This window comes from Leptodactylus fuscus, unplaced genomic scaffold (assembly GCF_031893055.1).
Source record: "Leptodactylus fuscus isolate aLepFus1 unplaced genomic scaffold, aLepFus1.hap2 HAP2_SCAFFOLD_54, whole genome shotgun sequence".
NCBI classification, from domain to species: Eukaryota; Metazoa; Chordata; class Amphibia; order Anura; family Leptodactylidae; genus Leptodactylus; species Leptodactylus fuscus.
In genome coordinates, this window is record NW_027440568.1 from 633,121 (window position 1) to 656,099 (window position 22,979).

At 49.3% G+C, this 22,979-nt stretch overlaps 1 protein-coding gene across 1 annotated transcript in view; it reads left to right on the top strand.

Annotated features, from left to right (window-relative positions):
- LOC142188578 (hemicentin-1-like) overlaps positions 1 to 22,979 on the top strand; it is a gene marked incomplete at its 3' end in the record, with an annotated part of 92,985 nt that overhangs the window by 55,995 nt on the left and 14,011 nt on the right. Inside the window, exon 8 of the mRNA XM_075261869.1 lies at positions 3,070 to 3,174. Coding sequence (XP_075117970.1) covers positions 3,070 to 3,174 — 105 coding nt within the window. The remainder of the gene's footprint in view (positions 1 to 3,069; positions 3,175 to 22,979) is intronic.

The window sequence follows — 22,979 nt, forward strand, 5'->3', positions numbered from 1 at the left end:
TGTGAGGGGGACTCTCATGTACAGGAGGCGACATCTTGTGAGGGGGACCCTCATGTACAGGGGGCGACATCTTGTGAGGGGGACTCTCATGTACAGGGGGCGACATCTTGTGAGGGGGACTCTCATGTACAGGGGGCCGACATCTTGTGAGGGGGACTCTGATGTACAGGGGGCGACATCTTGTGAGGGGGACTCTCATGTACAGGGGGCGACATCTTGTGAGGGGGACTCTCATGTACAGGGGCGACATCTTGTGAGGGGGACTCTCATGTACAGGGTGCGACATCTTGTGAGGGGGGTTCTCATGTACAGGGGGCCGACATCTTGTGAGGGGGACTCTCATGTACAGGGGCGACATCTTGTGAGGGGGACTCTCATGTACAGGGGGCGACATCTTGTGAGGGGGACTCTCATGTACAGGGGGCGACATCTTGTGAGGGGGACTCTCATGTACAGGGGGCGACATCTTGTGAGGGGGACTCTCATGTACAGGGGGCGACATCTTGTGAGGGGGACTCTCATGTACAGGAGGCGACATCTTGTGAGGGGGACCCTCATGTACAGGGGGCGACATCTTGTGAGGGGGACTCTCATGTACAGGGGGCGACATCTTGTGAGGGGGACTCTCATGTACAGGGGGCCGACATCTTGTGAGGGGGACTCTGATGTACAGGGGGCGACATCTTGTGAGGGGGACTCTCATGTACAGGGGGCGACATCTTGTGAGGGGGACTCTCATGTACAGGGGCGACATCTTGTGAGGGGGACTCTCATGTACAGGGTGCGACATCTTGTGAGGGGGGTTCTCATGTACAGGGGGCCGACATCTTGTGAGGGGGACTCTCATGTACAGGGGCGACATCTTGTGAGGGGGACTCTCATGTACAGGGGGCGACATCTTGTGAGGGGGACTCTCATGTACAGGGGGCGACATCTTGTGAGGGGGACTCTCATGTACAGGGGGCGACATCTTGTGAGGGGGACTCTCATGTACAGGGGGCGACATCTTGTGAGGGGGACTCTCATGTACAGGAGGCGACATCTTGTGAGGGGGACCCTCATGTACAGGGGGCGACATCTTGTGAGGGGGACTCTCATGTACAGGGGGCGACATCTTGTGAGGGGGACTCTCATGTACAGGGGGCCGACATCTTGTGAGGGGGACTCTGATGTACAGGGGGCGACATCTTGTGAGGGGGACTCTCATGTACAGGGGGCGACATCTTGTGAGGGGGACTCTCATGTACAGGGGCGACATCTTGTGAGGGGGACTCTCATGTACAGGGGGCGACATCTTGTGAGGGGGACTCTCATGTACAGGGGGCGACATCTTGTGAGGGGGACTCTCATGTACAGGGGGCGACATCTTGTGAGGGGGACTCTCATGTACAGGGGGCGACATCTTGTGAGGGGGACTCTCATGTACAGGGGGCGACATCTTGTGAGGGGGACTCTCATGTACAGGAGGCGACATCTTGTGAGGGGGACTCTCATGTACAGGGGGCGACATCTTGTGAGGGGGACTCTCATGTACAGGGGGCCGACATCTTGTGAGGGGGACTCTCATGTACAGGGGGCGACATCTTGTGAGGGGGACTCTCATGTACAGGGGGCGACATCTTGTGAGGGGGGTTCTCATGTACAGGGGGCCGACATCTTGTGAGGGGGACTCTCATGTACAGGGGCGACATCTTGTGAGGGGGACTCTCATGTACAGGGGGCGACATCTTGTGAGGGGGACTCTCATGTACAGGGGGCGACATCTTGTGAGGGGGACTCTCATGTACAGGGGGCGACATCTTGTGAGGGGGACTCTCATGTACAGGAGGCGACATCTTGTGAGGGGGACCCTCATGTACAGGGGGCGACATCTTGTGAGGGGGACTCTGATGTACAGGGATGCGACATCTTGTGAGGGGGACTCTCATGTACAGGGGGCGACATCTTGTGAGGGGGACTCTGATGTACAGGGATGCGACATCTTGTGAGGGGGACTCTCATGTACAGGGGCGACATCTTGTGAGGGGGACTCTCATGTACAGGGGCGACATCTTGTGAGGGGGACTCTCATGTACAGGGGGCGACATCTTGTGAGGGGGACTCTGATGTACAGGGATGCGACATCTTGTGAGGGGGACTCTGATGTACAGGGGGCGACATCTTGTGAGGGGGACTCATGTACAGGGGGCGACATCTTGTGAGGGGGACTCTCATGTACAGGGGCGACATCTTGTGAGGGGGACCCTCATGTACAGGGGGCGACATCTTGTGAGGGGGACTCTCATGTACAGGGGCCGACATCTTGTGAGGGGGACTCTGATGTACAGGGATGCGACATCTTGTGAGGGGGACTCTGATGTACAGGGGGCGACATCTTGTGAGGGGGACTCTCATGTACAGGGATGCGACATCTTGTGAGGGGGACTCTGATGTACAGGGGGCGACATCTTGTGAGGGGGACTCTCATGTACAGGGGTCGACATCTTGTGAGGGGGACTCTGATGTACAGGGATGCGACATCTTGTGAGGGGGACTCTGATGTACAGGGGGCGACATCTTGTGAGGGGGACTCATGTACAGGGGGCGACATCTTGTGAGGGGGACTCTCATGTACAGGGGCGACATCTTGTGAGGGGGACCCTCATGTACAGGGGGCGACATCTTGTGAGGGGGACTCTCATGTACAGGGGCCGACATCTTGTGAGGGGGACTCTCATGTACAGGAGGCGACATCTTGTGAGGGGGACTCTCATGTACAGGGGCCGACATCTTGTGAGGGGGGCTCTCATGTACAGGGGGCCGACATCTTGTGAGGGGGGCTCTCATGTACAGGGGGCCGACATCTTGTGAGGGGGACTCTGATGGGGCGACATCTTGTGAGGGGGACTCTCATGTACAGGGGGCCTCCCGAAGTGGCAGCTTCCCCTGTATGGACCCATTGGCTTGTTGCGTCTCCGATCTGTTTGCTGACAATATGGAGAGTGGCCGCAGCTTTGTGCAGAGAGAAGCGGTTAGTGAAGGGTTAATATTTCTGGAGTGTTCACACTTGTGTCTTCTCCTGACCCGCAGCTTCTCGTGGACTGAGCGACGGGGCGATCGCCGGGATTGTGATCGGTGTCCTCGCCGCCCTCATCCTCCTCGCAGTCATTCTCTGCCTCCTCATCAAGAGAGCGGGTGAGTTGTCACCGGACAGAAGTGTCCGCCCGAGAGACCCGAGAACCGGAACGTACCGAGCCGGAATAGTCTGGAATATTATAGGAACAAAACCGAAGAGACGGAGAGAAACCTCCGAGGAGCAAAAACCGCCAAAAAATAAAAAACATTCCTCGTAAACCTCTCTTAGCTCTTCTGGGCCTTCTTGTGGGGTCTGGCACTCTGTGGTGATGTCATAGGCCATGGGCCACCACGGGGGTCTGTAATTGGGCTACCTGTGGTCACATGAGCTCAGAGAGCGTCAACACATCACCAGAGGGCGCCAGATGTCACCAAGTAGGAGAAAGAGCAATGGGTGGGGCAAGAAGGACGAAAGGAGGCAACAGAAAGTGAGAAGGAAGAGAATCCAAATGTCACTGCAACAAAACCTCAGCTGTAGAGAGACAGAGATGGGAAAGATATGGGAACCCTAATAGTATCATACACTGTGTACTATATACTGTATATAGTCCTAGGAGCCCTGACAGTGTCATACACTATGTATTATAGATATATATATAGTCCTAGGAGCCCTGACAGTGTCATACACTATGTATTATAGATATATATAGTCCTAGGAGTCCTGACAGTGTCATACACTATGTATTATAGATATATATAGTCCTAGGAGCCCTGACAGTGTCATACACTATGCATTATAGATATATACAGTCCTAGGAGCCCTGACAGTGTCATACACTATGTATTATAGATATATATATAGTCCTAGGAGCCCTGACAGTGTCATACACTATGTATTATAGATATATATAGTCCTAGGAGCCCTGACAGTGTCATACACTATGCATTATAGATATATACAGTCCTAGGAGCCCTGACAGTGTCATACACTATGTATTATAGATATATATAGTCCTAGGAGCCCTGACAGTGTCATACACTATGTATTATAGATATATATATAGTCCTAGGAGTCCTGACAGTGTCATACACTATGTATTATAGATATATATAGTCCTAGGAGCCCTGACAGTGTCATACACTATGTATTATAGATATATACAGTCCTAGGAGCCCTGACAGTGTCATACACTATGTATTATAGATATATATAGTCCTAGGAGTCCTGACAGTGTCATACACTATGTATTATAGATATATATAGTCCTAGGAGTCCTGACAGTGTCATACACTATGTATTATAGATATATATAGTCCTAGGAGCCCTGACAGTGTCATACACTATGAATTATATATATATATATATATATATATATATATATATATATATATATATATATATATATATATATATAGTCCTAGGAGCCCTGACAGTGTCATACACTATGTATTATAGATATATATAGTCCTAGGAGCCCTGACAGTGTCATACACTATGTATTATAGATATATATAGTCCTAGGAGCCCTGACAGTGTCATACACTATGTATTATAGATACATATAGTCCTAGGAGCCCTGACAGTGTCATACACTATGTATTATAGATATATATAGTCCTAGGAGCCCTGACAGTGTCATACACTATGTATTATAGTTATATATAGTCCTAGGAGTCCTGACAGTGTCATACACTATGAATTATATATATATATAGTCCTAGGAGCCCTGACAGTGTCATACACTATGTATTATAGATATATATAGTCCTAGGAGCCCTGACAGTGTCATACACTATGTATTATAGATACATATAGTCCTAGGAGCCCTGACAGTGTCATACACTATGTATTATAGCTATATATAGTCCTAGGAGCCCTGACAGTGTCATACACTATGTATTATAGATATATATAGTCCTAGGAGCCCTGACAGTGTCATACACTATGTATTATAGATATATATAGTCCTAGGAGTCCTGACAGTGTCATACACTATGTATTATAGATATATATATAGTCCTAGGAGCCCTGACAGTGTCATACACTATGTATTATAGATATATATATATATATATATATATATTAGTCCTAGGAGTCCTGACAGTGTCATACACTATGTATTATAGATATATACAGTCCTAGGAGCCCTGACAGTGTCATACACTATGCATTATAGATATATACAGTCCTAGGAGCCCTGACAGTGTCATACACTATGTATTATAGATATATATAGTCCTAGGAGCCCTGACAGTGTCATACACTATGTATTATAGATATATATAGTCCTAGGAGTCCTGACAGTGTCATACACTATGTATTATAGATATATATATAGTCCTAGGAGCCCTGACAGTGTCATACACTATGTATTATAGATATATATAGTCCTAGGAGCCCTGACAGTGTCATACACTATGTATTATAGATATATATAGTCCTAGGAGCCCTGACAGTGTCATACACTATGTATTATAAATATATATAGTCCTAGGAGCCCTGACAGTGTCATACACTATGTATTATAGATATATATATAGTCCTAGGAGTCCTGACAGTATCATACACTATGTATTATAGATATATATAGTCCTAGGAGCCCTGACAGTGTCATACACTATGTATTATAGATATATATAGTCCTAGGAACCCTGACAGTGTCATACACTATGTATTATAGATATATATAGTCCTAGGAGCCCTGACAGTGTCATACACTATGTATTATAGATATATATAGTCCTAAGAGCCCTGACAGTGTCATACACTATGTATTATAGATATATATAGTCCTAAGAGCCCTGACAGTGTCATACACTATGTATTATAGATATATATAGTCCTAGGAGCCCTGACAGTGTCATACACTATGTATTATATATATATATATAGTCCTAGGAGCCCTGACAGTGTCATACACTATGTATTATAGATATATATAGTCCTAGGAGCCCTGACAGTGTCATACACTATGTATTATAGATATATATAGTCCTAGGAACCCTGACAGTGTCATACACTATGTATTATAGATATATATAGTCCTAGGAGCCCTGACAGTGTCATACACTATGTATTATAGATATATATATATATATATATTCCTAAGAGCCCTGACAGTGTCATACACTATGTATTATAGATATATATAGTCCTAAGAGCCCTGACAGTGTCATACACTATGTATTATAGATATATATAGTCCTAAGAGCCCTGACAGTGTCATACACTGTGTATTATAGATATATATAGTCCTAGGAGTCCTGACAGTGTCATACACTATGTATTATAGATATATATAGTCCTAGGAGCCCTGACAGTGTCATACACTATGTATTATAGATATATATAGTCCTAGGAGCCCTGACAGTGTCATACACTATGTATTATAGATATATATAGTCCTAGGAGCCCTGACAGTGTCATACACTATGTGTTATAGATATATATATAGTCCTAGGAGCCCTGACAGTGTCATACACTATGTATTATAGATATATATAGTCCTAGGAGCCCTGACAGTGTCATACACTATGTATTATAGATATATATAGTCCTAGGAGCCCTGACAGTGTCATACACTATGCATTATAGATATATACAGTCCTAGGAGCCCTGACAGTGTCATACACTATGTATTATAGATATATATAGTCCTAGGAGCCCTGACAGTGTCATACACTATGTATTATAGATATATATATAGTCCTAGGAGTCCTGACAGTGTCATACACTATGTATTATAGATATATATAGTCCTAGGAGCCCTGACAGTGTCATACACTATGTATTATAGATATATACAGTCCTAGGAGCCCTGACAGTGTCATACACTATGTATTATAGATATATATAGTCCTAGGAGCCCTGACAGTGTCATACACTATGAATTATAGATATATATATATATATATATATATATATATATATATATATATATATATATAGTCCTAGGAGCCCTGACAGTGTCATACACTATGTATTATAGATATATATAGTCCTAGGAGCCCTGACAGTGTCATACACTATGTATTATAGATATATATAGTCCTAGGAGCCCTGACAGTGTCATACACTATGTATTATAGATACATATAGTCCTAGGAGCCCTGACAGTGTCATACACTATGTATTATAGATATATATAGTCCTAGGAGCCCTGACAGTGTCATACACTATGTATTATAGTTATATATAGTCCTAGGAGTCCTGACAGTGTCATACACTATGAATTATATATATATATATATATATATATATATATATATATATATATATATATATATATGTATATATATATATATATAGTCCTAGGAGCCCTGACAGTGTCATACACTATGTATTATAGATATATATAGTCCTAGGAGCCCTGACAGTGTCATACACTATGTATTATAGATATATATAGTCCTAGGAGCCCTGACAGTGTCATACACTATGTATTATAGATACATATAGTCCTAGGAGCCCTGACAGTGTCATACACTATGTATTATAGATATATATAGTCCTAGGAGCCCTGACAGTGTCATACACTATGTATTATAGTTATATATAGTCCTAGGAGTCCTGACAGTGTCATACACTATGTATTATAGCTATATATAGTCCTAGGAGCCCTGACAGTGTCATACACTATGTATTATAGATATATATAGTCCTAGGAGCCCTGACAGTGTCATACACTATGTATTATAGATATATATAGTCCTAGGAGTCCTGACAGTGTCATACACTATGTATTATAGATATATATATAGTCCTAGGAGCCCTGACAGTGTCATACACTATGTATTATAGATATATATATATATATATATATATATTAGTCCTAGGAGTCCTGACAGTGTCATACACTATGTATTATAGATATATACAGTCCTAGGAGCCCTGACAGTGTCATACACTATGCATTATAGATATATACAGTCCTAGGAGCCCTGACAGTGTCATACACTATGTATTATAGATATATATAGTCCTAGGAGCCCTGACAGTGTCATACACTATGTATTATAGATATATATAGTCCTAGGAGTCCTGACAGTGTCATACACTATGTATTATAGATATATATATAGTCCTAGGAGCCCTGACAGTGTCATACACTATGTATTATAGATATATATAGTCCTAGGAGCCCTGACAGTGTCATACACTATGTATTATAGATATATATAGTCCTAGGAGCCCTGACAGTGTCATACACTATGTATTATAAATATATATAGTCCTAGGAGCCCTGACAGTGTCATACACTATGTATTATAGATATATATATAGTCCTAGGAGTCCTGACAGTATCATACACTATGTATTATAGATATATATAGTCCTAGGAGCCCTGACAGTGTCATACACTATGTATTATAGATATATATAGTCCTAGGAACCCTGACAGTGTCATACACTATGTATCATAGATATATATAGTCCTAGGAGCCCTGACAGTGTCATACACTATGTATTATAGATATATATAGTCCTAAGAGCCCTGACAGTGTCATACACTATGTATTATAGATATATATAGTCCTAAGAGCCCTGACAGTGTCATACACTATGTATTATAGATATATATAGTCCTAGGAGCCCTGACAGTGTCATACACTATGTATTATATATATATATATAGTCCTAGGAGCCCTGACAGTGTCATACACTATGTATTATAGATATATATAGTCCTAGGAGCCCTGACAGTGTCATACACTATGTATTATAGATATATATAGTCCTAGGAACCCTGACAGTGTCATACACTATGTATTATAGATATATATAGTCCTAGGAGCCCTGACAGTGTCATACACTATGTATTATAGATATATATATATATATATATTCCTAAGAGCCCTGACAGTGTCATACACTATGTATTATAGATATATATAGTCCTAAGAGCCCTGACAGTGTCATACACTATGTATTATAGATATATATAGTCCTAAGAGCCCTGACAGTGTCATACACTGTGTATTATAGATATATATAGTCCTAGGAGTCCTGACAGTGTCATACACTATGTATTATAGATATATATAGTCCTAGGAGCCCTGACAGTGTCATACACTATGTATTATAGATATATATAGTCCTAGGAGCCCTGACAGTGTCATACACTATGTATTATAGATATATATAGTCCTAGGAGCCCTGACAGTGTCATACACTATGTGTTATAGATATATATATAGTCCTAGGAGCCCTGACAGTGTCATACACTATGTATTATAGATATATATAGTCCTAGGAGCCCTGACAGTGTCATACACTATGTATTATAGATATATATAGTCCTAGGAGCCCTGACAGTGTCATACACTATGTATTATATATATATATATAGTCCTAGGAGCCCTGACAGTGTCATACACTATGTATTATAGATATATATAGTCCTAGGAGCCCTGACAGTGTCATACACTATGTATTATAGATATATATATAGTCCTAGGAACCCTGACAGTGTCATACACTATGTATTATAGATATATATAGTCCTAGGAGCCCTGACAGTGTCATACACTATGTATTATATATATATATATATATATATATATATATATATATATATTCCTAAGAGCCCTGACAGTGTCATACACTATGTATTATAGATATATATAGTCCTAAGAGCCCTGACAGTGTCATACACTATGTATTATAGATATATATAGTCCTAAGAGCCCTGACAGTGTCATACACTGTGTATTATATAGTCCTAGGAGTCCTGACAGTGTCATACACTATGTATTATAGATATATATAGTCCTAGGAGCCCCCCCCCCCCCCCCCCCCCTGACAGTGTCATACACTATGTATTATAGATATATATAGTCCTAGGAGCCCTGACAGTGTCATACACTATGTATTATAGATATATATAGTCCTAGGAGCCCTGACAGTGTCATACACTATGTGTTATAGATATATATATAGTCCTAGGAGCCCTGACAGTGTCATACACTATGTATTATAGATATATATAGTCCTAGGAGTCCTGACAGTGTCATACACTATGTATTATAGATATATATATAGTCCTAGGAGCCCTGACAGTGTCATACACTATGTATTATAGATATATATAGTCCTAGGAGCCCTGACAGTGTCATACACTATGTATTATAGATATACATATATATATATATATTCCTAAGAGCCCTGACAGTGTCATACACTATGTATTATAGATATATATAGTCCTAGGAGCCCTGACAGTGTCATACACTATGTATTATAGTTATATATAGTCCTAGGAGCCCTGACAGTGTCATACACTATGTATTATAGATATATATAGTCCTAGGAGCCCTGACAGTGTCATACACTATGTATTATAGATATATATAGTCCTAGGGGCCCTGACAGTATCATACACTATGTATTATAGATATATATATAGTCCTAGGAGCCCTGACAGTGTCATACACTATGTATTATAGATATATATAGGGTATGAGTATTATATACTAGGCTGTAATGCTCAGGGCAGAGGGGGGAGGCTCCTGCTGCAGATAGAGAGAGGCCCGGTGCTGCATGGGGCACGTTTACTCTCCTTGGACGTGTTGAAGGTTCTCTATAGATTTCTCAGCTATAAAGGAGGGAGAAGAGGTGAAAGAGAAAATCATAGAGAAGAGATGAAGGGAAAAACACAGGGAATAGAAAATGGAGGAGACAGAAGGAGGAGAAGAGATAAGAGGAGCAGCGCTGCGGAATATGTTGGCGCTATATAAATAAAATGTATTATTATTATATTAAGATGAAGGTCAGAGTAGGAGGAGAGATGTTAGTAATGAGATACCCTATGGATTTAGTGATGAGGGGCCCTTGTCCTTATGTTCTCAGGGGCCCGGATCTCTCAGCTCGTTGCACCGTTCCGGCCACTGTTGGTTTTGTCTTCGGTTAATGACTAATTCAATGTGACAACTAAAGCCAAACACCCTGACATGAAGGTAAAATCGGGGGAACAGGCCGACCCCCAGGACTGACATCACATGTATGGTCCCTGAGGGCCCCTCAGATCACCAGTACAGGGGCCCCAAGCACCGCGATATGGAGGAGTGTGTCTATAGGACTGGTCTGCTGGATGTCTCCAGGCGGGCGGGGGAGCTGTATACTGGCCTCGGCCGTCTCTGTCGTGGTGGATTTGCTATTTTTCTGGATTTCTGTGTATTTGCTCATCTCTTTCCTGACCCAACACCTGAAGTTTCTGTCTCTGATTTTCTATCTCTGATGTTTCTATAATTTCCAGTCATTTTCGCTGAATCCTCTCGTATTGCCACATTCAGAGAGTAAATCTACTTAAAACTCCAGAAATTCTCAGAAATTTTTACTCGTGATTTTTCTCCCTTCACATTTAAAGGTAAAAAAAAAGTTCTTCGCATTTCCCAGAGGAACAAACTGAGGACTATGGCGACTCCTGAGACGGTCATGTGACAGTAACCATGGAGAGACGCGCTGCGGTCCTGAGTGATCCCGATGATGGTGGACGACATGTATCTACTGTACATATATGTGTATATATATATCAGCCTGCGCCCCTCCTGATACATCCCATGATGTGCGGGGCTTGGGGGCCGCTGCCTGACCTTCCTGCACTCCAGAATCCACCTGGATACAATGTCACACTATATCACCTATAGATAATATACATGAATGAGACCCTATAGATCTGTTTGCTGCATATGATGGGAACTGATGCATATGACAGATGGACTCTACAAAGGCAGTGTGAACAGTCCCTAAGGCTGAGTCGCTAACAGGAAAGATGTGTGTGCAGAAATAAATCTGTAATAAAATCCTCGGCTCCTGGTGCACCGAGCTTTGGAGCAATGTAATTGTCTCAACTAACCACAATTGTAACTCTGGGGCAACAAGACCCAAAATGTGGCCGGTCACAGAATAAATTTACTGATCAGAGAATTCAATTTGTCAGAAGTCTATTTTTATGCCGTTTACGTTGTGTGCGCATAATTCATCTAGAGATAAGTGCCGTGAGATGAGTGCCGTGAGGTAAGTGCCGTGAGGTTAGTGCCGTGAGGTTAGTGCCGTGAGGTAAGTGCCGTGAGATAAGTGCCGTCAGATAAGTGCCGTGAGATAAGTGCCGTCAGATAAGTGCCGTGAGATAAGTGCCGTGAGGTAAGTGCCGTGAGATAAGTGCCGTCAGATAAGTGCCGTGAGTTAAGTATCGTGAGATAAGTGCCGTGAGATAAGTGCCGTCAGGTAAGTGCCATGAGATAAGTGCCGTGAGATAAGTGCCATGAGGTAAGTGCCATGAGATAAGTGCCGTCAGATAAGTGCCGTGAGGTAAGTGTGGTGAGATAAGTGCCATGAGATAAGTACAGTGAGATAAGTGCCGTCAGATAAGTGCCGTGAGGTAAGTTCCGTGAGATAAGTGCCGTGAGAGAAGTGCCATGAGATAAGTACCGTAAGATAAGGGCCGTCAGATAAGTGCCATGAGATAAGTACCATGAGATAAGTGCCATGAGATAAGTATCATGAGATAAGTGCCATGAGATAAGTGCTGTGTGATAAGTACTGTGAGATAAGTGCCGTGAGATAAGAACAATGAGATAAATGCCGTGAGATAAGTGCCGTGAGATAAGTGCCATGAGAAAAGTGTCATGACATAAGTATCGTGAGATGAGTGCTGTGAGATAAGTGCCGTCAGGTAAGTGCCGTGAGTTAAGTATTGTGAGATAAGTGCCGTCAGATAAGTGCCGTGAGTTAAGTATTGTGAGATAAGTGCCGTCAGATAAGTGCCGTGAGTTAAGTATCGTGAGATAAGTGCCGTGAGATAAGTGCTGTGTGATAAGTGCTGTGAGATAAGTGCCGTGAGATAAGAACAATGAGATAAATGTCGTGAGATAAGTGCCGTGAGATAAGTATCGTGAGATAAGTGCTGTGAGATAAGTGCCGTCAGATAAGTGCCGTGAGTTAAGTATTCTGAGATAAGTGCTGTGAGATAAGTGCGGTGAGATAAGTGCCTAGCGGCTGGATTACAGGCAGAGCAGGAGAGAGCGGCTAGATTACAGGCAGAGCAGGAGAGAGCAGCTAGATTACAGGCAGAGCAGGAGAGAGCGGCTAGATCACAGGCAGAGCAGGAGAGAGCGGCTAGATCACAGGCAGAGCAGGAGAGAGCGGCTAGATCACAGGCAGAGCAGGAGAGAGCGGCTAGATTACAGGCAGAGCAGGAGAGAGCGGCTAGATTACAGGCAGAGCGGGAAAGAGCGGCTAGATTACAGGCAGAGCGGGAAAGAGCGGCTAGATTACAGGCAGAGTGGGAGAGAGCGGCTAGATTACAGGCAGAGCGGGAGAGAGCGGCTAGATCACAGGCAGAGCGGGAGAGAGCGGCTAGATTACAGGCAGAGCGGGAGAGAGCGGCTAGATTACAGGCAGAGCGGGAGAGAGCGGCTAGATTACAGGCAGAGCGGGAGAGAGCGGCTAGATTATAGGCAGAGCGGGAGAGAGTGGCTAGATTACAGGCAGAGCGGGAGAGAGCGACTAGATTATAGGCAGAGCGGGAGAGAGCGGCTAGATCACAGGCAGAGCGGGAGAGAGCGGCTAGATCACAGGCAGAGCGGGAGAGAGCGGCTAGATTACAGGCAGAACGGGAGAGAGCGGCTAGATTACAGGCAGAGCAGGAGAGAGCGGCTAGATTATAGGCAGAGCAGGAGAGAGCGGCTAGATTACAGGCAGAGCGGGAGAGAGCGACTAGATTATAGGCAGAGCGGGAGAGAGCGGCTAGATCACAGGCAGAGCAGGAGAGAGCGGCTAGATTACAGGCAGAGCGGGAGAGAGCGGCTAGATTACAGGCAGAGCGGGAGAGAGCGGCTAGATTACAGGCAGAGCGGGAGAGAGCGGCTAGATTACAGGCAGAGCGGGAAAGAGCGGCTAGATTACAGGCAGAGCAGGAGAGAGTGGCTAGATTACAGGCAGAGCAGGAGAGAGTGGCTAGATTACAGGCAGAGCGGGAGAGAGCGGCTAGATTATAGGCAGAGCGGGAGAGAGCGGCTAGATTACAGGCAGAGCGGGAGAGAGCGGCTAGATTACAGGCAGAGCAGGAGAGAGTGGCTAGATTACAGGCAGAGCAGGAGAGAGTGGCTAGATTACAGGCAGAGCGGGAGAGAGCGGCTAGATTATAGGCAGAGCGAGAGAGAGCGGCTAGATTACAGGCAGAGCAGGAGAGAGCGGCTAGATTACAGGCAGAACAGGAGAGAGCGGCTAGATTACAGGCAGAGCAGGAGAGAGCGGCTAGATTACAGGCAGAGCAGGAGAGAGCGGCTAGATCACAGGCAGAGCAGGAGAGAGCGGCTAGATCACAGGCAGAGCAGGAGAGAGCGGCTAGATCACAGGCAGAGCAGGAGAGAGCGGCTAGATTACAGGCAGAGCAGGAGAGAGCGGCTAGATTACAGGCAGAGCGGGAAAGAGCGGCTAGATTACAGGCAGAGCGGGAAAGAGCGGCTAGATTACAGGCAGAGCGGGAGAGAGCGGCTAGATTACAGGCAGAGCGGGAGAGAGCGGCTAGATCACAGGCAGAGCGGGAGAGAGCGGCTAGATTACAGGCAGAGCGGGAGAGAGCGGCTAGATTACAGGCAGAGCGGGAGAGAGCGGCTAGATTACAGGCAGAGCGGGAGAGAGCGGCTAGATTACAGGCAGAGCGGGAGAGAGCGGCTAGATTATAGGCAGAGCGGGAGAGAGCGGCTAGATTACAGGCAGAGCGGGAGAGAGCGACTAGATTATAGGCAGAGCGGGAGAGAGCGGCTAGATCACAGGCAGAGCGGGAGAGAGCGGCTAGATCACAGGCAGAGCAGGAGAGAGCGGCTAGATTACAGGCAGAACGGGAGAGAGCGGCTAGATTACAGGCAGAGCAGGAGAGAGCGGCTAGATTACAGGCAGAGCGGGAGAGAGCGGCTAGATTACAGGCAGAGCAGGAGAGAGCGGCTAGATTATAGGCAGAGCAGGAGAGAGCGGCTAGATTACAGGCAGAGCGTGAGAGAGCGACTAGATTATAGGCAGAGCGGGAGAGAGCGGCTAGATCACAGGCAGAGCAGGAGAGAGCGGCTAGATTACAGGCAGAGCGGGAGAGAGCGGCTAGATTACAGGCAGAGCGGGAGAGAGCGGCTAGATTACAGGCAGAGCGGGAGAGAGCGGCTAGATTACAGGCAGAGCGGGAAAGAGCGGCTAGATTACAGGCAGAGCAGGAGAGAGTGGCTAGATTACAGGCAGAGCAGGAGAGAGTGGCTAGATTACAGGCAGAGCGGGAGAGAGCGGCTAGATTATAGGCAGAGCGGGAGAGAGCGGCTAGATTACAGGCAGAGCGGGAGAGAGCGGCTAGATTACAGGCAGAGCAGGAGAGAGTGGCTAGATTACAGGCAGAGCAGGAGAGAGTGGCTAGATTACAGGCAGAGCGGGAGGAGAGCGGCTAGATTATAGGCAGAGCGAGAGAGAGCGGCTAGATTACAGGCAGAGCAGGAGAGAGCGGCTAGATTACAGGCAGAACAGGAGAGAGCGGCTAGATTACAGGCAGAGCGGGAGAGAGCGGCTAGATTACAGGCAGAGCAGGAGAGAGTGGCTAGATTACAGGCAGAGTGGGAGAGAGCGGCTAGATTACAGGCAGAGCAGGAGAGAGCGGCTAGATTACAGGCAGAGCGGGAGAGAGCGGCTAGATCACAGGCAGAGCAGGAGAGAGCGGCTAGATTACAGGCAGAGCGGGAAAGAGCGGCTAGATTACAGGCAGAGCAGGAGAGAGCGGCTAGATTACAGGCAGAACGGGAGAGAGCGGCTAGATTACAGGCAGAGCAGGAGAGAGCGGCTAGATTACAGGCAGAGCGGGAGAGAGCGGCTAGATTACAGGCAGAGCGGGAGAGAGCGGCTAGATTACAGGCAGAGCAGGAGAGAGCGGCTAGATTACAGGCAGAGCGGGAGAGAGCGGCTAGATTACAGGCAGAGCACAATAATCTCAGAAGGCAGGACGTGTAAGGCCGGGTTATATAGGAAGTTCAATCAGAGAACAGGGCGGAGCAAACCAGGGAGGCAGGAACTGAAACTAGAGGCCCCGGGAACCAGATCAGATCAGCACCGGAGCTGTCCAGGAGGATGAATAGCTCAGCTGGAAGAGCTGCAGCCTGGGACACTGAAGTTCCTGGATTCAAGTCCTGACCATAGTCCCCTCCTGTTAGGATGTCCTGAGGACAGGAGCGGGATCCTCTGGAGGTCTGCGATATGTGAACATTGTTTTCTGGTCCCCAGGAATTCTCTGCTGGTCCGTAACCCTTTGATTGCACCAGAACCAGGATCAGATCAGCACAGGAGTTGTCCAGGAAGTTGAAGAGCTGGGACACTGAAGGCTCTGGGTTCAAATCCTGACGTGCCCTGAGATAATTACAATGGCCAATAATATATCAACACATGAGACTGAGACAGAGTAACAATCTGTGAGAGTGACGGGAGATAGAGATTAGGATTAGGAGAGAGTGGTTACAAAATGCACTAAAACAAACAGCACTCCATTATGAGTTCCCCCTAGTGGTGACTGCAGACAGTGAGCTCCCTCTAGTGGTGACTGCAGACAGTGAGCTCCCTCTAGTGGTGACTGCAGACAGTGAGCTCCCCCTAGTGGTGACTGCAGTCAGTGAGCTCCCCCTAGTGGTGACTGCAGACAGTGAGCTCCCCCTATTGGTGACTGCAGACAGTGAGCTCCCCCTAGTGGTGACTGCAGACAGTGAGCTCCCCCTAGTGGTGACTGCAGTCAGTGAGCTCCCTCTAGTGGTTACTGCAGACAGTGAGCTCCCTCTAGTGGTGACTGCAGACAGTGAGCTCCCTCTAGTGGTGACTGCAGACAGTGAGCTCCCCCTAGTGGTGGCTGCAGACAGTGAGCTCCTCCTAGTGGTGACTGCAGACAGTGAGCTCCCCCTAGTGGTTACTGCAGACAGTGAGCTCCCTCTAGTGGTGACTGCAGACAGTGAGCTCCCTCTAGTGGTGACTGCAGACAGTGAGCTCCCCCTAGTGGTGCCTGCAGACAGTGAGCTCCCCCTAGTGGTGCCTGCAGACAGTGAGCTCCTCCTAGTGGTGCCTGCAGACAGTGAGCTCCTCCTAGTGGTGACTGAAGAGTGAGCTCCTCCTAGTGGTGACTGCAGACAGTGAGCTCCCCCTAGTGGTGCCTGCAGACAGTGAGCTCCTCCTAGTGGTGACTGCAGACAGTGAGCTCCCCCTAGTGGTGACTGCAGACAGTGAGCTCCCCCTAGTGGTGACTGCAGACAGTGAGCTCCCCCTAGTGGTGACTGCAGACAGTGAGATCCCCTAGTGGTGACTGCAGACAGTGAGCTCCCCCTAGTGGTGGCTGCAGACAGTGAGCTCCCCCTAGTGGTGGCTGCAGACAGTGAGCTCCCTCTAGTGGTGGCTGCAGACAGTGAGCTCCCCCTAGTGGTGGCTGCAGACAGTGAGCTCCCCCTAGTGGTGACTGCAGACAGTGAGCTCCCTCTAGTGGTGACTGCAGACAGTGAGCTCCCCCTAGTGGTGGCTGCAGACAGTGAGCTCCCTCTAGTGGTGGCTGCAGACAGTGAGCTCCCCCTAGTGGTGACTGCAGACAGTGAGCTCCCCCTAGTGGTGACTACAGACAGTGAACTCCCCCTAGTGGTGACTGCAGACAGTGAGCTCCCTCTAGTGGTGACTGCAGACAGTGAGCTCCACCTAGTGGTGACTGCAGACAGTGAGCTCCCCCTAGTGGTGACTGCAGACAGTGAGCTCCACCTAGTGGTGACTGCAGACAGTGAGCTCCCTCTAGTGGTGGCTGCAGACAGTGAGCTCCCTCTAGTGGTGACTGCAGACAGTGAGCTCCCTCTAGTGGTGACTGCAGACAGTGAGCTCCCCCTAGTGGTGCCTGCAGACAGTGAGCTCCCCCTAGTGGTGCCTGCAGACAGTGAGCTCCTCCTAGTGGTGCCTGCAGACAGTGAGCTCCTCCTAGTGGTGACTGAAGAGTGAGCTCCTCCTAGTGGTGACTGCAGACAGTGAGCTCCCCCTAGTGGTGCCTGCAGACAGTGAGCTCCTCCTAGTGGTGACTGCAGACAGTGAGCTCCCCCTAGTGGTGACTGCAGACAGTGAGCTCCCCCTAGTGGTGACTGCAGACAGTGAGCTCCCCCTAGTGGTGACTGCAGACAGTGAGATCCCCTAGTGGTGACTGCAGACAGTGAGCTCCCCCTAGTGGTGGCTGCAGACAGTGAGCTCCCCCTAGTGGTGGCTGCAGACAGTGAGCTCCCTCTAGTGGTGGCTGCAGACAGTGAGCTCCCCCTAGTGGTGGCTGCAGACAGTGAGCTCCCCCTAGTGGTGACTGCAGACAGTGAGCTCCCTCTAGTGGTGACTGCAGACAGTGAGCTCCCCCTAGTGGTGGCTGCAGACAGTGAGCTCCCTCTAGTGGTGGCTGCAGACAGTGAGCTCCCCCTAGTGGTGACTGCAGACAGTGAGCTCCCCCTAGTGGTGACTACAGACAGTGAACTCCCCCTAGTGGTGACTGCAGACAGTGAGCTCCCTCTAGTGGTGACTGCAGACAGTGAGCTCCACCTAGTGGTGACTGCAGACAGTGAGCTCCCCCTAGTGGTGACTGCAGACAGTGAGCTCCACCTAGTGGTGACTGCAGACAGTGAGCTCCCTCTAGTGGTGGCTGCAGACAGTGAGCTCCCCCTAGTGGTGGCTGCAGACAGTGAGCTCCCCCTAGTGGTGACTGCAGACAGTGAGCTCCCTCTAGTGGTGACTGCAGACAGTGAGCTCCCCCTAGTGGTGGCTGCAGACAGTGAGCTCCCCCTAGTGGTGGCTGCAGACAGTGAGCTCCCTCTAGTGGTGGCTGCAGACAGTGAGCTCCCCCTAGTGGTGGCTGCAGACAGTGAGCTCCCTCTAGTGGTGGCTGCAGACAGTGAGCTCCCCCTAGTGGTGACTGCAGACAGTGAGCTCCCCCTAGTGGTGACTACAGACAGTGAACTCCCCCTAGTGGTGACTGCAGACAGTGAGCTCCCTCTAGTGGTGACTGCAGACAGTGAGCTCCTCCTAGTGGTGACTGCAGACAGTGAGCTCCCCCTAGTGGTGCCTGCAGACAGTGAGCTCCCCCTAGTGGTGCCTGCAGACAGTGAACTCCCCCTAGTGGTGACTGCAGACAGTGAGCTCCCTCTAGTGGTGACTGCAGACAGTGAGCTCCTCCTAGTGGTGACTGCAGACAGTGAGCTCCCCCTAGTGGTGCCTGCAGACAGTGAGCTCCTCCTAGTGGTGCCTGCAGACAGTGAGCTCCTCCTAGTGGTGACTGAAGAGTGAGCTCCTCCTATTGGTGACTGCAGACAGTGAGCTCCCCCTAGTGGTGACTGCAGACAGTGAGCTCCCCCTAGTGGTGACTGCAGACAGTGAGCTCCCCCTAGTGGTGACTGCAGACAGTGAGCTCCCCCTAGTGGTGACTGCAGACAGTGAGCTCCCCCTAGTGGTGACTGCAGACAGTGAGCTCCCTCTAGTGGTGAATGCAGACAGTGAGCTCCCCCTAGTGGTGACTGCAGACAGTGAGCTCCCCTAGTGGTGACTGCAGACAGTGAGCTCCCCCTAGTGGTGACTGCAGACAGTGAGCTGCACCTAGTGGTGACTGCAGACAGTGAGATCCCCCTAGTGGGGACTGCAGACAGTGAGCTCCCTCTAGTGGTGACTGCAGGCAGTGAGCTCCCTCTAGTGGTGACTGCAGACAGTGAGCTCCCCCTAGTGGTGGCTGCAGACAGTGAGCTCCCCCTAGTGGTGACTGCAGACAGTGAGCTCCCTCTAGTGGTGACTGCAGACAGTGAGCTCCTCCTAGTGGTGACTGTAGACAGTGAGCTCCACCTAGTGGTGACTGCAGACAGTGAGCTCCACCTAGTGGTGACTGCAGACAGTGAGCTCCCTCTAGTGGTGACTGCAGACAGTGAGCTCCTCCTAGTGGTGACTGCAGTCAGTGAGCTCCCCCTAGTGGTGACTGCAGAAAGTGAGCTCCACCTAGTAGTGACTGCAGACATTGAGCTCCCTCTAGTGGTGACTGCAGGTGTTGTGCTCCCCCTAGTGGTGACTGCAGACAGTGAGCTCCCTCTAGTGGTGACTGCAGACAGTGAGCTCCACCTAGTGGTGACTGCAGACAGTGAGCTCCCTCTAGTGGTGACTGCAGGTGTTGTGCTCCCCCTAGTGGTGACTGCAGACAGTGAGCTCCCTCTAGTGGTGACTGCAGACAGTGAGCTCCACCTAGTGGTGCCTGCAGACAGTGAGCTCCTCCTAGTGGTGCCTGCAGACAGTGAGCTCCTCCTAGTGGTGACTGAAGAGTGAGCTCCCCCTAGTGGTGCCTGCAGACAGTGAGCTCCTCCTAGTGGTGACTGCAGACAGTGAGCTCCCCCTAGTGGTGACTGCAGACAGTGAGCTCCCCCTAGTGGTGACTGCAGACAGTGAGCTCCCCCTAGTGGTGACTGCAGACAGTGAGATCCCCTAGTGGTGACTGCAGACAGTGAGCTCCCCCTAGTGGTGGCTGCAGACAGTGAGCTCCCCCTAGTGGTGGCTGCAGACAGTGAGCTCCCTCTAGTGGTGGCTGCAGACAGTGAGCTCCCCCTAGTGGTGGCTGCAGACAGTGAGCTCCCCCTAGTGGTGACTGCAGACAGTGAGCTCCCTCTAGTGGTGACTGCAGACAGTGAGCTCCCCCTAGTGGTGGCTGCAGACAGTGAGCTCCCTCTAGTGGTGGCTGCAGACAGTGAGCTCCCCCTAGTGGTGACTGCAGACAGTGAGCTCCCCCTAGTGGTGACTACAGACAGTGAACTCCCCCTAGTGGTGACTGCAGACAGTGAGCTCCCTCTAGTGGTGACTGCAGACAGTGAGCTCCACCTAGTGGTGACTGCAGACAGTGAGCTCCCCCTAGTGGTGACTGCAGACAGTGAGCTCCACCTAGTGGTGACTGCAGACAGTGAGCTCCCTCTAGTGGTGGCTGCAGACAGTGAGCTCCCCCTAGTGGTGGCTGCAGACAGTGAGCTCCCCCTAGTGGTGACTGCAGACAGTGAGCTCCCTCTAGTGGTGACTGCAGACAGTGAGCTCCCCCTAGTGGTGGCTGCAGACAGTGAGCTCCCTCTAGTGGTGGCTGCAGACAGTGAGCTCCCCCTAGTGGTGACTGCAGACAGTGAGCTCCCCCTAGTGGTGACTACAGACAGTGAACTCCCCCTAGTGGTGACTGCAGACAGTGAGCTCCCTCTAGTGGTGACTGCAGACAGTGAGCTCCTCCTAGTGGTGACTGCAGACAGTGAGCTCCCCCTAGTGGTGCCTGCAGACAGTGAGCTCCCCCTAGTGGTGCCTGCAGACAGTGAGCTCCTCCTAGTGGTGCCTGCAGACAGTGAGCTCCTCCTAGTGGTGACTGAAGAGTGAGCTCCTCCTATTGGTGACTGCAGACAGTGAGCTCCCCCTAGTGGTGACTGCAGACAGTGAGCTCCCCCTAGTGGTGACTGCAGACAGTGAGCTCCCCCTAGTGGTGACTGCAGACAGTGAGCTCCCCCTAGTGGTGACTGCAGACAGTGAGCTCCCCCTAGTGGTGACTGCAGACAGTGAGCTCCCTCTAGTGGTGAATGCAGACAGTGAGCTCCCCCTAGTGGTGACTGCAGACAGTGAGCTCCCCTAGTGGTGACTGCAGACAGTGAGCTCCCCCTAGTGGTGACTGCAGACAGTGAGCTGCACCTAGTGGTGACTGCAGACAGTGAGATCCCCCTAGTGGGGACTGCAGACAGTGAGCTCCCTCTAGTGGTGACTGCAGGCAGTGAGCTCCCTCTAGTGGTGACTGCAGACAGTGAGCTCCCCCTAGTGGTGGCTGCAGACAGTGAGCTCCCCCTAGTGGTGACTGCAGACAGTGAGCTCCCTCTAGTGGTGACTGCAGACAGTGAGCTCCTCCTAGTGGTGACTGTAGACAGTGAGCTCCACCTAGTGGTGACTGCAGACAGTGAGCTCCACCTAGTGGTGACTGCAGACAGTGAGCTCCCTCTAGTGGTGACTGCAGACAGTGAGCTCCTCCTAGTGGTGACTGCAGTCAGTGAGCTCCCCCTAGTGGTGACTGCAGAAAGTGAGCTCCACCTAGTAGTGACTGCAGACATTGAGCTCCCTCTAGTGGTGACTGCAGGTGTTGTGCTCCCCCTAGTGGTGACTGCAGACAGTGAGCTCCCTCTAGTGGTGACTGCAGACAGTGAGCTCCACCTAGTGGTGACTGCAGACAGTGAGCTCCCTCTAGTGGTGACTGCAGGTGTTGTGCTCCCCCTAGTGGTGACTGCAGACAGTGAGCTCCCTCTAGTGGTGACTGCAGACAGTGAGCTCCACCTAGTGGTGACTGCAGACAGTGAGCTCCCCCTAGTGGTGACTGCAGACAGTGAGCTCCACCTAGTGGTGACTGCAGACAGTGAGCTCCCTCTAGTGGTGGCTGCAGACAGAGAGCTCCCCCTAGTGGTGGATGCAGACAGTGAGCTCCCCCTAGTGGTGACTGCAGACAGTGAGCTCCCTCTAGTGGTGACTGCAGACAGTGAGCTCCCCCTAGTGGTGGCTGCAGACAGTGAGCTCCCTCTAGTGGTGGCTGCAGACAGTGAGCTCCCCCTAGTGGTGACTGCAGACAGTGAGCTCCCCCTAGTGGTGACTACAGACAGTGAACTCCCCCTAGTGGTGACTGCAGACAGTGAGCTCCCCCTAGTGGTGACTGCAGACAGTGAGCTCCCTCTAGTGGTGACTGCAGACAGTGAGCTCCTCCTAGTGGTGACTGCAGACAGTGAGCTCCCCCTAGTGGTGCCTGCAGACAGTGAGCTCCCCCTAGTGGTGCCTGCAGACAGTGAGCTCCTCCTAGTGGTGCCTGCAGACAGTGAGCTCCTCCTAGTGGTGACTGAAGAGTGAGCTCCTCCTAGTGGTGACTGCAGACAGTGAG